A 16,783-nucleotide genomic window follows, 5' to 3' on the forward strand; every position below is an offset into this window, starting at 1 on the left:
CCCTACAGGAGGTCATAATGGTCCCCTTTGCTTTATAGGGTCTGGTCCCTATAGGGGCAATAGGGGGTGCTTGAAGCAGAAGGCATTGGGTCCCTTCCCCTATAGAGGACAAGGCTGGGCGGGTTCATCTATGGGACACTGTGGAGTTATTCCCCTATAGCTGGGGGGTGGAGGAGCTATAGGGGACAGCCCAGTATAGACAGGCCTGTTCCCTCCGAATGCACCATCATGCATATGCAAATAAAGAAGAAAGACATGTGGAGTGTACGCGCATGTAATGAGATACAAACGAACCAGGTATGCATATGTACCAGTTATGCATATGCAAATAAAGCTGAAAAGTAAGCGAGATTACCACGGATATGCAAAGCACATGCAAATGAGATGTAGAGGCGGATGCGCACACACGAGCCAGGTACACAAACGCAGCGGAGATGGAAACTGTGCATGTATCCGTATGCAAATGAGACATACCCAAATCCCGAGCGTGCTCATGCGAATGAGACGGGAGGCACCATGCCGATGGGAAGGGGATGGAAACGCACCGGGCGTGCAGGTGAAGCGGAAGTGCAAGCGTCCCGGGTGTGCACATGCAAATGAGATTCAAATATCCCAGTCCGGCAGATATGCAAATGTACGCAGAGGGGGCGGGGCCCCGGGTCGACTCGCCCCTCCCCCCTCCCCGGCGGGCCGCCCCTCGCCCCGCCCTCCTTTGCATGGCCTCGCCCCCCGCGCTGACGTCATCCCGCGCCTCTTCTCCAGAAAATGTCCGGCCTCCGGCTCGACCTGGGCCCAGCCAAGGAGCCGCTCGGCTTCGTCAAGGCGCTGCAGTGGGTGAGGAGGGGCCCTGGGGGGGACGCTGGGCCAGCTGGGAGGAGTGCGCTGGGCAGACTGGGCGGTCCCTTTCCAGCTAGCCTTTTGTCCCCCCGCTCCCCAAACCCCAGCCCCCCCGTCCTAACCAGTATGACTCCCAGTTAGGCCAGTACATGCAGCCGGGCCCAGGGCTGGGCGTGCAGCTGCCTGGGCTTTGATTGCCAGCGCCTTGTGGAACTGGGAGGGGCTGGGCTGCGTGGACTGGGGAGCTGGGGATGGGGCTGCTAGGCCCCCCCCCAACTGGGGAGCACCCAGGCTCCCAGCCCCTGGGTTCTGTCCCCCACGGCTCCCATGACTGGCTCTGGAGACCCCCGGGGCGGAGGAGGGACAGGCTTCACTGTGACAGGCAGCCCTGCCTGGAGGGGTGTAAGGCGGGGGGAGGGCGGCATTTTGACGGTTGGTTTGCCCCACACCTGCAGGGGAAGTTGGGCAACGGGCCCAGTCCTGGCACCTTCAGGTCCTAAATGCGACTGCCTCTGGCGTCCCGCATTTCCTTCCTGCCCTTTTCGCGCCTTCTCCCTGACATCGGTTTTGCTCTCTGTTCCCTGAGCCATGTGGAGGTGGTGGTGTGGGGGAATGGCCAGACTTCAACCCCCCCAGATGTAAAATGTGGGGGGGATAATTGCTTTCACCCTTAATTATTCAGCTTTATTAATAACCACAATGGCTGTGGTGACACCACATCCTAGGGGGAGCAAGGTAGGAGATTCTCCATCATTGCGACAGCAGCCTTTGGGGTGCTCCATCCTCACAGTGATCACCCGAATGAGCCCTGATCGTGTTAATCCAGCTGTTCAGCATTATTAATGTTATTTATTGTTGGTAATTGTTCATTGATTTATTTATGTCGCTATTAATATTAACAGTGCCTCTGCTACTTGTCAAGTATTGCTGCAAATAATTATTACCTCTTATTAACATAGTTATCAACACAATAATACTATTGATACTGACAGCATTAATATTATCAAGGAACAGAGTTAACTTTGGTAGTGTATTATTTTAATATCAATAAATTATGATTTAAAAATTTTAATTATATTAACTGTCTATTACTATATATAATTGGATTTATTAAATTTTTTTTAATATCAATAAATGACAGTAATTTATGATAATAAGATTGGTATGTGTGTAGAGAGAGAGCTATCGATATGGGGGTGTATATAATTAAAAAAAAGTATAGTGGTGTTTCATTTTAACCACGGAAAAATGTGGATTTTTGGGTTACTTTTTTTAAATCGGACACTTTGGTTTGGTTTGTTTTTTTTAATTGGAGAAAACCAGGATCCCTGGTGATTTAATACTCTTACTGTTAGCGTTCCTGGGTAAGACTGTAAAGTGCGTCTGACTGTAGGGCCTGGTGGTGATGTGGTAGCCCCAGTATTGTGACCCCCAGAGTATGGTGAGTATAGGGCGCCTTGACGCTCTAGCCCCACTGCATTGTGGGTACTCCGTGATTGGAGGAATGCTAAGGGACAGTCACCCTGATTGAAACGTGCCCTCGCTGAGCTTGCATCCGTTGTTGTCTGGTAGAAGCTACAGCCTGCAAGGCATTGAACGTCTGGATGTTGTCCAGCCTTTGGATTCTGTCTCCGTGGTGTAATGCGGTGTGTAATGAGTGTGATGGGTCTTGGGCAGCCTCCACTGCTCCGTACTCTTGCGTAGGTGCAGGCGTCAAAGGTCTGGGTGTGATGGTCGCAGGACTCCGTACAGGCAGGTTCATCAGGCACCTGACAAGGCCTTTCATGCTGACACCACGATCCAGAGGTCATAGTGTCCCCTGGACCACCATAGATGACCCAGAAGATGCTGGTCACTGCTATATAGCGTTACTCATAATGGTGACAGCGTTACTGGTCTTGCCACTTGATTGCGATGAATATCACTATTTCACATGGTTAATTATGCTTACACCTTCATTATTTATCATGATTCCTTCCTTTTTTCATGTCTTCATGATGAGGTATTTAGCAGGATTTGCAGTTGATGGGATCTGTTGGGGCCGCGCTGTGTGGACATCTGTTGTGACCTTGAACCCTTGACCTCTGGACTGTCAGCTGCGCCTTTGCACCCCCCCATGATCATTATATAGTAGCATTAGTAACCATGACAACACTTGCAGGGTTGCTGTTGAGATTAATACCACTATTTTGCATTATTAATACAGTTGCTATTAACATTATTATGAATAGTGACAGTAATGGTTAATTGCTGTTCGTTGTGATGAATATCACTTTAGCTTTATTACAATAATCACTATGTAAAGTGATGACAATAGGGGTGTTACCTATAGGTGTCATTATTAATAAAGCTAAAAAGTGATGCTATTTAGTGTTGTTAATGTCATCACTATGTAATGTTATTAGTAAGCATGATTACAATGGGGTGTTACTTATGGGTGTAATAAATATTAATAAATCTAAATATTAATACTACATAGTATTAATAACACTAAATAGGTGTAATGAATCTAAATACTAATACTATCAGTAACCCCCCTTTTGTCACGGTTATTAATAACACTAAATAAAGTTATTAGTAACTGTGATGACAATAGGGGGCTACTGATGGGTGTAATTGTTAATAAATCTGAATATTACTACCATTTTGCATTATTAATGCTATCGCTATGTAACATTATTGGCAACTGTGACAACAGTAGGGGTTACCAATGAATGTACTTAATAATTCTAAATAGTATCACTACTTAGCTTTATGAATGATTACACCTATTGGTAACCCCTGTTGTCATCACAGTTACTAATAATGTTACGTAGTGATGACATTACTAATACTATTTAGCATGATTATTTAGATTTTATTAATAATTGTACCTGCTGGTAATACCCCTATTGTTGTCACGGTTGCTAATAACATTATGTAGTGGTGACATTATTAATAAAGCTAAATAATGATACTATTTAGCATGATTAATATCATCACTTATGGGCAACTGTGACAACAATAGGGGTGTTACTGATGGGTGTAATTATTAATAAAGCTATATGGTAATATTAATTACACCCATTGATAACACCCCTATTGTTATGGTTTCATAGTGCTTGTTATTAACCACTCTAATAAAGAATGCTAACTGTTGAAATAGGCACCAATAACTAAAGTAATAAGGATAAACATGATATTTAATTATATGGGGCTCGTCTGCATGAGATACTCACGGCACAGTAGCTGAAGAACACTGCGCAGTAAGGTGTCACAGTATGGACAGTGCTAATATGCTCTTGTGCAGTATTTTATGCTCCTCGGGAGTAAGCGTCACTAAAAAGGCATTTGTTGGCTTTACTGCATAGTAACTCGTCACCTTGATTATGCGAGTATTAAATTAATGTGCAGGAACCACTGCACAATAGCATCTTGTGTAGATGTTCCCAAGGCGCAGCAATGCCGCCATTGTTGTCGCTGTTTGTAATAACCCTATATGGTGGTGATAATATGCTAAATAGTGATATTATTATCAGTATATTGTGGTCATCTTTATGGTTCTCAGTTGGGATTTTTTTGTCTTGTTGGCCGTGGGGGATTGGGTATTTATTTATTTCTTTTTGGGGGTTGTTTTATGTTTCTCTGCTTCTGGGGTTTGCGGGAAGAGGTTCCCTTTGGGCTCAAGTCACTTTTGGATTTGGATTTTTGGAGATTACCCCAGTTATTTTATGTTACCTGCTTTGGGTTTTGATTTAAGACACTCTTCCTTGGTGTTGTTCCCCACCACCTGCCGACCAATTTTAGTTCTAGTTTTCTGGTTCTCAGGATGTAATTTTAGTTTTGGCCCTTGGCAGCTTGTACATTTTACATGATTTATTTAATATATTTATTGGTTGGATATATATATTTGACTGTTTTCCCTGGTTTCAGTTGTTGGGGTTTTGGTTGATGAGGTCTGTGGCCCTCCGTTCACTGGGGCCTTCAAGGCGCTTTTGGTTTTTTCAGTATTTGGGTATTTTATTTGGGTGTGTTAAGTTGCTCTGCTTTTGGCTTAAGACAAATTTTAAAACAACAGGAAAAAGTATTTCTGTTTTGATGGTTGTTTTTGGTTTTTAGGTTTTTTATATTGGGGGTTGGTTTTTCTTCTTTTGGTTTTGGAGATTTGGGGGTGTGCATGCGTGCGCATGTGCGTGTGTATGTATAGGTATGCATGTGTACTTGGGTGCATGTGATCATGCACATATATGCAAATATATATTTGTGGGCGTGTATATGTTGATTTGTGTGTGCATGCATGCGCGCGCACACACACACACACACACACACTTATGAACACGCATCTGTGTGTGTTTGGTTGTCTTACTTTTCTCTGCTTTGGGGTTTAGAAGGATTCTCCTTGGTGCTTAATCCCCTTGGTGCTCAAGTTGGTTTTTGGTTTTAGGTATTTTTTAGAGATTTGTTCTGTGCTGTTGTTTTATGTTTCCTTACTTGAGTTCTGGTTTAAGACACTCCCCGCCCCCCCGTTTTTCTTCCTTTAACTTCATTTTTATTTTTCTGGGTGTTAGGATGCAGGTTTGGTTTTGGTCCTCAGATTTGGTCACTCTTATATTTATTTTTTTTGGCTGTTTTCCGTGTCTTTGTTTTGGGGTTTTTTTGGTTGATGAGGCTCCTTTTGGCCCTCTGTTCATTTTTGATTTTTCAGGGTTTTTTGGGGGGGAGACTGGTTCTTTTCTTGGTGCTACTGTTGTTTTTTCTGGGGTGTTAGATGGTTATTTTGTCTGTGGGCTTTGGTTTATGAGGTCACTTTGGCCCCAGTTCCCTTTGGCCTTCAAGTCCAGGGTGTCTGGTGATAGAGACCCCTGATCTCTCTGGGGTTGGGACCAGTAAGGCCCTGCACCCTATGGTCTTGGGGTCTGTAGGGTACAGGGTCCATGGGGTGTCTGGGTGGTGGTGGTGACCCTGATCTCTCTGTGTCTGGGGCCAGGGTGGCTCTGGGACCCCCATAATCTTGGGGGAGGGCCCTATAGGTCTTGTAGGTCTTGGGGTCTGTGGGGTGCCTGAGTGCTGGTAGACGCCCATGGGGTGGGTGCCAAAGGGGACGCCTCAGCCTTCTTTGAGGGGCAGTATCTCGGGGGTTCAGGGGCTCCCTGCACTTGGGGGGGACAGGGATGGAACCAGGCCTCTGTGGGAGGCTTCTGTACTCAGCAGGGGGGAATTTCTCTCTCAGCCGCAGCCCAAAGCAGGAATTTCTCTTTCCTCAGCATCTCCCGGGCACCCAGCCAGGCCTCTTGGCTGTCTGCCCTGGCTTCAGGGTGGGAGCTGGTGGGGTTGGGAATGCCCATAGCCCTATAAATACCCTGTGTCACCCTTGGGAGCCACTTCTTTGGGAGGGGGCAGCCGTGGAGAAGAAAGGGTTAAATAATCCCTCCCCCCCAACCCCCCAAAAGGCCTTTTTTGGTGGATTTCTTATTTTATTTTAGTGGCTTTATTATTTAATTCTTTTTAATGGGGATTTTGGAAGGGAAAATCCCCCTCCTACATACACTTTTTCTGCTCGGCTGCCATTGTCTCAGCTGGGTGTGTCCTAATGGCCTCGGGGTGCAAACAAAACTAGATTTGATAATTAAAGAATGTGGTAAATACAGCCTAGGTTGTGGGGAGGGAAGGAGCAGAACCGGGATCTGGATGGGGATAGAAGTGGGGAGCGGGGGCTTTGTTTTCCCTGGTTTGGGGAAAATGGGTCCTTGGAGATTGCTCCTTGAAAAGTGGGGGGAGGATGAAAGCACGGTTTTGTTTTTCCGTCCAAAAAAACCCAACAAAAACAACCACCCTGCTTTACAAAAAATCCAAAAAACAGAGTCAAGTGACAGGCATGTGTGTGTCTTTAATTAGAGTTCATTCAAGAGAGAACAAACTTTGCAATGCGTGGAAAAGCAGCTTGGGAACACCTCCCCCCTTTCCCTCCCCCCCCCCCCTTTTAATTTCACCGTAGATAAGGAAAAGTGATTTTTAAATGAATACAAGAGTGGGGTGGGAATGTCTCTCTCTGTCTCAAACTTCCATTTTTGGGAAAAAAAAATTTTCTGCTTAAGAAAAACAAAACAAACATAGGTTCTGATTTCCCCGATTTTGATGTCACCAGATGGTAAACAAGAAAGACCAAGCTGGAACTCGGGCTGTGTGCATGGGCAACTGGTGCCTCGAGTCAGAGGGGCACTTGCTCCCCCATGGCCGATCGTGCTGACCCACTGGGGTGGTGGGGGGGTGTCCCTCTGCAGCTGATCATGCTGACCGGGGGGCATTTCTGGTATGGTGCAGTTGCTTGTGGGAGAACCCCTCCCTCCCTAGTTGGCGCGATCAGCTGCTGGGGAACCACAGGCATCACTTCGCTTGGCACCTCGTCCCTTGACCAGTGCTCTCGGGGGGACATCAGTGCTTTTGCTTGCCCACCACCTAAGCAGGTAACACTGCTGTCAGGGGGTGCACCAGTGCGCTCAAGGTATGCACGTGCACCCCTGTGCACCCCATATGCGTCGCCACTGGCTCTATGTAATCTCTTTAGCTTGTTGTTTATGAAATGAAGACAGCAAATATGCTACAATACAGACTAGAGATGAACAGCTTCTTACAGGAGGAGCTGAGTGATTACTTAGACAGGACACTGGTTGAGGACACAGGAGATAGGGTTCTAGTCCCCTGATTGTGTCCCTGTGCTTTGGTTTTCCCAGAGGTTGTAAGCGTGCATTGGGTTTCATGGATGGAAATGGCTGGGGGCTCTTAATAATGTTGTGTGGCAGTGGATGCTATGGGTGTCCGGTTGCCAGGCAACAGTGTCCACAGCTACAATCCTGGGCTCATGGTGATCCTGCTTCAGTGAAAACATTCTCTGGAGGGAGGTGCAAATTGATTGGCATCTTTACTCAGCAGATGTGGGCAAGGCTGGGCTGGGTTTATGGGGTACAATAGAGGTGGTGGGTGGGCCCCCTTCTTGGCTGGTTCAATTTGTAACCCCTGTTTTTGTGTGTGTCTCCTTCTCTAGATCTTCTCCATCTTTGCTTTTGCCACCTGTGGTGGGTACGGCGGCAACACCTCCTTCAAAGTCAGCTGTTCTCAGACCAAGAATGAGAGTTTGACAGCCACGTTTGGCTACCCATTCCGGTGAGGTCTTCCCTGCCCTGTGCTCTTTCTTGATCTCGGTAACAGCTCTTGATCTCGGTAACACCCCTAGCCTTTATTTCCCCTTGGCTTCCTCCCCTAGTGTGAGGGGTAGCAAGGTACTCTCAAGTCTCTTGGCAATCCCATGATGCCAGGTGCTGAAGATTCTCCATTAAGTGCTGTACATTTAGTGGCCTCCCTCCAGTCATCCAGCTTGGAGTTCCTGATGGGTCTAGGCTCGTTTTTTTTACTGACAGCCTACAGTTTTACTGGGCATAGATGACATAGTTGGAAAAAAGTTTGTAGGTTGTCAGTAAAAACAAAACAAAGCAAAACTTGTTGTCCATAAAGATATGTAGGGTGTTGATAAGAAGAAAAAAACTGTTGCTATTGGTAAAGGATGTGTAGGGTGTCAGTAAAAACAAAACAAAACCCTGAAATTGGTAAAAGGTTTGTAGAACATTGGTAGAAAAAAAATTAACACCCTTGGTAAAAGGGTTGTAGGCTATTAGTAAAAAAAACAAAATTTGTTATCAGTAAAGAGTGTGTAGGCCATCAGTAAGAAGAGAGAACCTGTCACTGTTGGTAAAAAGCATGTAAGGTATTAATTAAAAAATTGCCAGTCAGTAAAAAGTTGGTAGAGTATCAGTAAAAAACAACAACAATTGCAAATTCTCTGATTAAAGCCCCCAAAATCCATGATTAAAATTAAAGGCCTCCCCAGCCCTGCTCATGCCCCCTTGCCCTGCCAGAGGGGGCCCCCAGCTGCCAGGGCTATGGGACCAGGGACCCAGGTCCACAGCTCCCTGCCCCCAACAGAAGTCAGCTGCAGCAGGTACACCGAGCTGGTTCTCCCACTGCTGCCTGTCTGCTGCTGGCTCCAGTGGGGGCGGGGCTGGCAGCCACGCGCACTCCTGGGGGGTGAGGGGGGACCTGCACCCCCAGATCTGTGTGGAGGGCAGGCTGCGGGCTTGAGCTCCCACCCTTCTTCCCTCCCGTGGGGCTGCTGTAGCCCCGCAGGCATGACCTGGCATGGCTCGGAACAGCGGGGCTGTGTCAGGATCTTCTTGCTCTCCTGCTGTGCCTCCTGCGCCTGCTGCTGCTTTGAGTGGCAGAGCCCTGTGCCCCTTCCCCCAGTGCAGTCCTGCGTACAGAAGGTGCATTGCTGAGGCAGCACTGAGCGAGCAGCTGCTAGGAGATTCCCGCTTGGCTCCTTTGTCCCCAGTCTTGCTGGGTTGCGGGGAGGGGAGCAGGGCGGTAGGGATCTTCCGTCTTGCCCCCACTGTTCCCTGCTATGCTAAGTCATGCCTGTGGGGCTACAGCGGCCCTGTGGGAGGGAAGTGGGGCAGGAGCTTGAGCCTGAATCCTGCCCCCCCTGCACACAGACCTGGGGGTGTGGGTCTCCCTTACCCCCTGAGAGTGAACAACATGGCGTGCCCAGTTTGCTCCACATCTGCCCGCTCCCAGCTGGCACTTCCATGTGCGGCTTTCCTTAAGGGCTGCTAGAGCCACTTAGGTTTCATGTGCACCCAGCTGGGCACTCTGGCTGCAAGCAGGGAGATATGGAGCCAGTTGGGCACTCCATGTATTTCCCCAACACTTTCCTGCTCGCGGCCGGAAATCCTGGCTGGGGACACATGAAACCAGAGCTGCTCTAGCAGCATGCGGGGCTCATAGCTAGGGGTGCCCCAATAGAGATTTCTTGGGACAGTATCAATGGTCAATTTTTAAGGGGCTATATCGGCTGATACTGATCCGATTCTGATATGCAGCCGGGCAGCTTGGAGACCCAGCATTGGGCTGGTAAGTTTTTGGTGTGGGGGGGGGGAGGAAAGGGGCATGGTGGGTGGCAGATCAAGGGCCCTGCAGTGAGGGAGTGTGGCAAGGGCAGGCACTGCCCAGGTGGGGCGGGGCAGGTGTGGGATGCAGCAGCAAGCGGCTTGTCCGGGGTGTGGAGGGTCGCGGCAGCCTGCCCTTGCCCCGCACAGATCTGGGGGCACATGCCCTCCTGGAGTGCATGCAGCAGTGGGAGCCGCTCCCCCACCCTTGCCCCCCGGGTGAGCCCGCTCATGGCTCCATCCTGCCCCAGCTGTGCAGCGCCTGTCCCTGCCCCACTCCCTCACTGCGGGGGGCCTCAATCTGCCTCGCGCCCCACACCCTTTCTCTCCCCTCACCCTTTTCCCCCACACTGGACTTATCAGCCTGATGCTGCTCCCCAAGCTGCTGGGCTGCACTCCTGGCTCTGTGCGTGCTGCAGCTGTGTGGATACACGGGGCATTTATTGGGCACATCAGGCAAAAAAGGCTGATTACCAATACTTTATTTTCCCTATATTGGTGTCAGTCCAATATGGGACTGATGTATCAGTGCATCTCTACGCATAGCTGAAGCCATTGCCCTTTGTCCTGCAGGCTGAACCTCGTGGTCTTCAGGACCCAGAAAACTGAGTTCTGCAATGAGACCTGGAATGACCTTCACCTTGTGGGAGACTTCTCATCCTCATCTCAGTTCTTCGTCACGCTGGCTGTCTTTGCCTTCCTCTACTCCTTAGCCGCCCTGGTCCTCTACCTTGGCTACATGCACCTCTACCGTGGGGCTGGGGGCAAGCTGCCCATGGCTGTGAGTCCTGCCTGCTTTGTTATGGCTCATTGAGATAATGAGGGGGAGGGATTTGGTGGATGTTGGGATAATCCCATGGAGGAGGGGTAGAAATTTAAGTGGAGAAGAGGTGTAGTTGGCTTCCATGCATGCGTGGTGTGAGCTGCAGTGGACCCTGTTCAGTGGGCGGGGCTCATTGGCTGGAGTGTGTCTCCCATGATGCCGTGCTCAGTGGAAGGACAGGAAGTGAAGTCATGGGAGTGCCTGAGTGTAAAGGCTTCATGGAAGCTGCAGTTGTCATGGGCTTTCCTGTTCTTCAGTAGGCTTAGCTTTTTGGCTGGCTGACAGCTCCCATAATGCTCTGCTCATGGTGGGGAGGAAGTGATGCTATGGGTGTGGTGCATTGTAGGAGTTGTTTTGGTGAGCTTTGTGCTCCTCTGTGTTGGACTTATTGGCTGGTCTATCTCCCATAACGCTTTGCTTCTTCCTCTATGGGGAACAGAGGAAGTGATGTAATGGGAGTTCTTGGTTGTGTGGCATCATGGGAGCAGTAGTATTGTGGTGGGGGGAGGTCATCATGCCCGCATTCTTCTCCATGGACTTGGACTATATCCCCCACAATGCCCACTTCAGAGAAAATGGGGCATGACATCACAGGGGTGGGGCGTACCATACAAGCAACAATTCTGGTGAGTCCAGTGCTCCTCCAATGGGCTTGGTTCTTTTGGCTGGATTGTCTCCCAGGGTACCTTGCCTCCATGGGGAGGAGAGGAAATGATGTCATGTGATGTGTCATAACTGTGATGCATCATGGGAGCTGTAGTTTCCTGCTACCCAGCCAGGCTAGGGGAGGAGCAGGTTAACCCAATAAACCATGCAGCTTCTCTCTCTCTCCCTGCTGCGGGGGTGCCCAGGAGGGCCTGGCTGGCAGGTAAGTGCATGGCATTGATGAGGCTGGGCGGGGTGCGGGGGAGGGGGTGTGCCCACTGCCCTCTGCTGGCGGGAACATGCCCTGGCCTTGGGGTGGATGTGGGGGGTGGGAATGGCACACAGATACTTGGCGTGGCCCCTATTCTTCCTGGGGCTGGTACATACAACGCCTGGCATGGGCCTGATCCCATGTGGGGCAGGACTCGGCTCTGCCTGGGGGAGGTATGTGCATCCCTTGGTATGGCCCTGATCCTGGCTGGGCCTGGAGCCAACTCTCGCTGTGGATTTGTACAGCGCCCAGCGCTGCCCGTATCCCTGACGTGCCCCTGCACCTTGTTAACACCCTTCCCCTCCACCTCTGCAGGATTTTCTCATTACCGTGGTCTTTGCCTTCCTTTGGCTCGTTAGTGCCTCAGCCTGGGCCAAGGCTTTGACTGATGTCAAGGTGTCCACTGGCCCGGACCTGCTAGCTGACTTCGCCTTCTGCCAGGAGCAGTCTGCTATTAAGTGCGCATTCGAAAGCGTCTCCAGCATGGGGTCCCTCAACGTCTCCGTGGTAGGTTCCTTCCTCCCACCCGCTCCCCCCAGTTGGTTCCTGCTTTGTACCCATCTGCTGGGGGGCATGTTTCAACCTCTTTCTGCCCTGGCAGCTCAGAAGCTGCATCCCAGTTGTGGCTGGGGATATTATTGGGCCTCTGGGAGATGCAGAGTGAGAGCACCTTGGGATGTTCTGGCTAGGAAGAGCCAGCCCAGCCCTCTTCTCCTGCTCCCAGTTTGGGGTAGGGATAGTGTGGGACTCTGGGGTCTTGGGAATGGGGCATTTGGGGACTTACTGGCTGGGCCCTGCCAACCTGAACCAGCCCAGCCCAGTCAAACCCCCTGTCTCTTATGAATTAGATCCCACATCCCAGTTTTGTCCCAGTTCATCCCAGTTTGGACTAAGAATGGTGTGGGCCTCTCGAAGGGCTCGGAGAGAGGGCATTTTAGGGATCTCCTGGCTGGACAGAGCCAGCCCAGCTCCCCTCCCTGCTCTGGCAGTCCAGGACCTGGGTCCCAGTTTCTCTGAGTTCATCCCACTTGGGTCTGGTTTCTCTGGGATATCCTGTTCATCCTTTTCCCCTTGCCCCTCCTTCCCTGGGGCCTGGCATGATGCCACCCCAGTATGGCGTCCGCCTCCCAGCTACTGACATGTCTTAACGTGTGAACACACTTCCTGTCCAGTCTCATGTGGCTTCGTTAGTTTCCTGACCAAATGAAGCTGAAGTAATGGGTGTGAGGAGGGGTCTTGTGGCAGGGGCAGAGGCCTCATGGGTGGGTCTTACCCACTCGGATCCATCTCCCAAGAAGCTCCTAAGTGGGAATAATGGATAGGACATCCTCTCCTCATAGAGAGGGAGAGGTGATGGTCATCTTACGTTGGCCTGCTAACTGCCATCTTGTCCCAGCCTAGTGGCAATGGTCTGAGGTGTTGTGGCGGGTCTCCAGGCCAGGAGGGCTTGGCCTAGCTGGGGTCCTCACAGCCCCTTGCTTGTCCTGAAGACCTATGGAGGGAGTAGATATCTTCACCCGCCCTTCTCTTCCCATCCCCTAGGTCATCGGCTTCCTCAACGTCATCCTATGGGGCGGCAACTCCTGGTTCATCTACAAAGAAACCAACCTCCACAACCCGCCCAGTGCTGCCCCTCATGCTGCTGGTGCAGCCCCAGCCCCCTCAGGGATATAAGGAGCCCATGCCTGTCTGCCAGCAACTCCAGCTATATGGAAATCATCACCATTATTATTCCCACTCACCTTTCTTCCCGTAAGCCATTGAGGCTTTTCAAGCCTTTTGCTCAGGGGCCTTCACTGAGGAGATCAGTTCCCTGGGAGAGAGAAATCAAGTGTGGTGCCTTCTTTTTTTGTGTGCTTAATTTGCCGCCTTTTTGTTTTGTTAATATTGTATCTTCTCACATACAACACGCACCTTTCCATCCCCAAAAATCAGCTTCCCTCCCCTAAGTAGAGGAGCATGTGGGGATGCTGGGAGATATAGAAGCACCCTGCTTTGGTGCCCTGTTCTCCAGCTCTGGTAGTATTCCCCAGGAAGCTGAGGGAGTTAATGGATCATGGAGTTCATGCCCCATTGTTCTTCACTTCACAAACGTTAATCATTAGCGGCCCCATGGAGACTAACAATTAGGCCTTTTTAATGTCCTTGGTTCCACTCAGGGAGCTAATCTTAAGGAAATGTTGCTGCCTGCTAAGGCTTCTGGTCTCTTCTCCTATTTCTAGCTCTGCTCCATATCAGATGTCTACCTGTGGAGACCAACCTGGGGTTTTAATTAAGCAGGTTGGGGGTGAGTGAGCTCAAAAGTAAGCTCCGTTCTTGCTCTCTGCAGCCACAACTCAGGGAAGGGGAGAAAAAATATTTCTTCAGAAAGCCTTTCAGAAACAAGGAGCATAATGTATTTAGCAGTGTGTTGTATGTGAGAAAATACAGCACTGTCTTGTCCTCCCCTTGCTGCCCCTTGATCTTTTGGGGGGGAAAGACATGTAGCCAAGCTTGAAGCTGTGTTTGTATTTTAGAGAGAACCCCCCCAAAAACACTACCATTGCTTTGTACGATGCACAGTGAATCTTGCTTTTCCATTTGTAAGCCTCTCGTTGGGGACAGGACACGTGAGGATATGCTGCTTTCCCCACCTGTGATCTATTTTCTTTGCCAATGCGGGCTTTAAGTATTTTTTTTAAAAACACAAATAAGCACATGCTACCAAAGAGGAGCAGCTGGGAAGTGTGTATGTTGGTCCAGGAATACTGTACTCATTCGCATGGGACTCATTTTGCAAAGGCAAATAAAAAATGGGGGAAAATAATAGTTTTCTTTTCAATGAAGGAACCGATTTCAGGAGATTTTTGGTTCAAGATGCTGGATCCATTTTAGGTCACAATTTCGAGAGTTGGATTCAGTTTTTGATTCATGGGGTTTTTTTTTTTCCTTCAGGGGGACAAGGCGTAGCTGGGATGTGAATAAATAAGGTGAAGGTTGTGACCAAAATTAGCCTTCTTTGGGGAGGCAAAATGGCGTTGGGGGAGAAGGAAAAATATTGCAGGTTTTTTTTTTTTCTAGTGGAGAAGTAACTTTTGGCTGAATTTTGTAAAGAGTAATATAAACCCTTTGACACCCCCACCCCCAACTTCCTGGTTTTTTGGTGGAAAAAGGTTTGTAGGTCAATTTTTTTTTTAAAGTCACTGAATAAACACAGGTTTTTAAAAAAACAAAACACAACTATTTTGCATACAAATTGGGGAAAAAGCTCAGCTCTTGCCAAAAGAATGGAATGCTTTGTTTTTTCAAAAAAAAAAATAGAAAACAAAAAAAATGGAAAAAGCTTGGTTTTTGCAAAAAATAAAACTGATATTGTAAAATAAATTTTGAAAATGCTGGTTATCCAAGAAGAATTTTTTTTTTGCAGAAAATGGGGGGGAAACCTCAGGTTTTGCAAAAAAAAGAAGAAAAAATGGTTTATGGAGGAAGAAACTGGAACTAGCTTGGGTTTTGCAAAGAAAACCCCTGGAAAGATCTTGGGTTTTCCAAAAAAATAGAAAAGGGGGGTTCTTGCGAAAAATTGGAAAAATCTGTTTTTGAAAAACAAAAAAATTGGCTCTTACGGAAAAACATTTTTTGAGAGAAACGATTGGAATAAGCTCTATTTCTGCCAAAAAATAGAAGAAAAAGCTCTGTTTGTGCAAAAATTTAGAAGGCAAACAAACAAAAAATAGGTATTTCTTTGGTGAAACTAAACCCTGAAGAAGGGCAGTTTGTGTCCAAAAACTTGCCTACCATTTCTCCCTGCTGTACAGTTGGCCCAATAAAGCATTACCATAAACTGCCCTCCTTGCTATCTTTTCTAGATCATCTGTGGTTGGTGTTGCACTTTGACTTTTGGCCAAAATAGGCATTTCTTTGGTGAGAAAAGGTGTGTGTGGGGTGGGGGGAACCCACAACTTTTTTTCAGCCAAAGAAATAGTGATTTTTGTTAAAACTCGCTTTGCCAAAAGAAAACTAAAAATCCCAGGTGTTTCTTTGGTTTGAAAAGTGTGTGTAGCTTTAAAAAAAGAAAAGTTATCTTTATTCACCAAAGAAACACTGTTTTTGGTTTTGCTTTGTGGTTTTTTGTTTTTTTGGGGGGGGGTTTTTTTTAGTTGAAGCATTTTTTATATTTCCTTTCCAAAAATTTGAGAGACCAATTAAAAAGGAACAGCTAGAAAATCTGGGGGAAAAGGGGTTCTGAAAGGACTATCTCTTTCTTTTTGGAGCAGAATGGGATATGAGCATTTGAAAGAGCTGCGTTTGAAGTCCTATCAATGGAAAAATCCTTTCAGGTTGTTTTGGGGAGGTTGATCTTCATTTTTATTTTGCCTTTTTTTGTTTTTTTAATTTTGTCTCCTTTATTTCTTTTTTAAATAAAACAAGGTTGCGATGAAAGGAAAAAATGCTTAAACAACCAAAACTAAATGTTTCAGTAGATCTTAACTGCATTTATTTTTCCTCTTTGGTATTTTAAGGGTGGTGGCAGGGGTGGTATTTTTTTGGGTTGGTATTGTTGATTCTCCCCCCTTTTCCTCCCCCTCCCCTTTTTTTAAGGACCTTTTTTTCCTCATGTCTCCCTTGAAAAATATCCTATCTTTTTCCTTGTGTAACGTACCTTTATCCCAAAAACCCAGCTGCTCGAATGTAGACTGTGCATTAAATTTGAGAAATATGGTAAGAGCATTTTTTTTGTGATGCACAGGGAGCAGACTAGTGAGCAGCCTTGGGTCCCTTGCTGTTGCTACTTGGTTACAACAAGGAAGGATCTATTGCCCTCCCCACCCCCTTCGTTCTGTCTTATATTCAGGGGCGTGTTATATGTGGGGGAAGTATGGTATTTCCCTCCTCTTGTCCTGAGATCTTGATGCCTTTGCATTGCACTGGGCAGAGGGTCAAACTCGAACTCACAAGCTTCCCCCATTCTGGTCTTGTCTATTTCATGGCTCCTCAGTTAATTTCAGGATTTGACTATAATTGGAGGTTCTTGATTTGTGGGTGGGTCTCTGCTTTGATCCATGCAGTGAACCAATGATGCAATCCCTCACCTCCCTTGGTAGGTGGACTGGAGTAGATGCAACTTCTTGAGTTGACTTGGGTATTTCCACCCTCCCCCCCATACTTATATTTCCGCATCTCCTCCCCACACCCTGTTCTGCCCCCCCATTCCCCCCAGAAATCAGTCCCCCAAAACCGGGTTGCTTGCCTTAT

At 48.1% G+C, this 16,783-nt stretch overlaps 1 protein-coding gene across 1 annotated transcript; it reads left to right on the forward strand.

Annotated features, from left to right (window-relative positions):
* Positions 1 to 703: 703 nt before the first annotated feature.
* Positions 704 to 15,376, forward strand: LOC149861650 (synaptophysin-like protein 1). Its single transcript, XM_090052584.1, has 5 exons — positions 704 to 834; positions 7,859 to 7,977; positions 10,386 to 10,593; positions 11,867 to 12,058; positions 13,094 to 15,376. The coding sequence occupies exons 1-5, from the start codon at positions 766 to 768 to the stop codon at positions 13,223 to 13,225; spliced, it is 720 nt and encodes a 239-aa protein (XP_089908710.1). The 5' UTR covers positions 704 to 765; the 3' UTR covers positions 13,226 to 15,376.
* Positions 15,377 to 16,783: the final 1,407 nt, after the last annotated feature.

This window comes from Crocodylus siamensis, chromosome 6 (assembly GCF_052110815.1).
Source record: "Crocodylus siamensis isolate JL-2025a chromosome 6, ASM5211081v1, whole genome shotgun sequence".
In the NCBI taxonomy this organism is placed as follows: domain Eukaryota; kingdom Metazoa; phylum Chordata; order Crocodylia; family Crocodylidae; genus Crocodylus; species Crocodylus siamensis.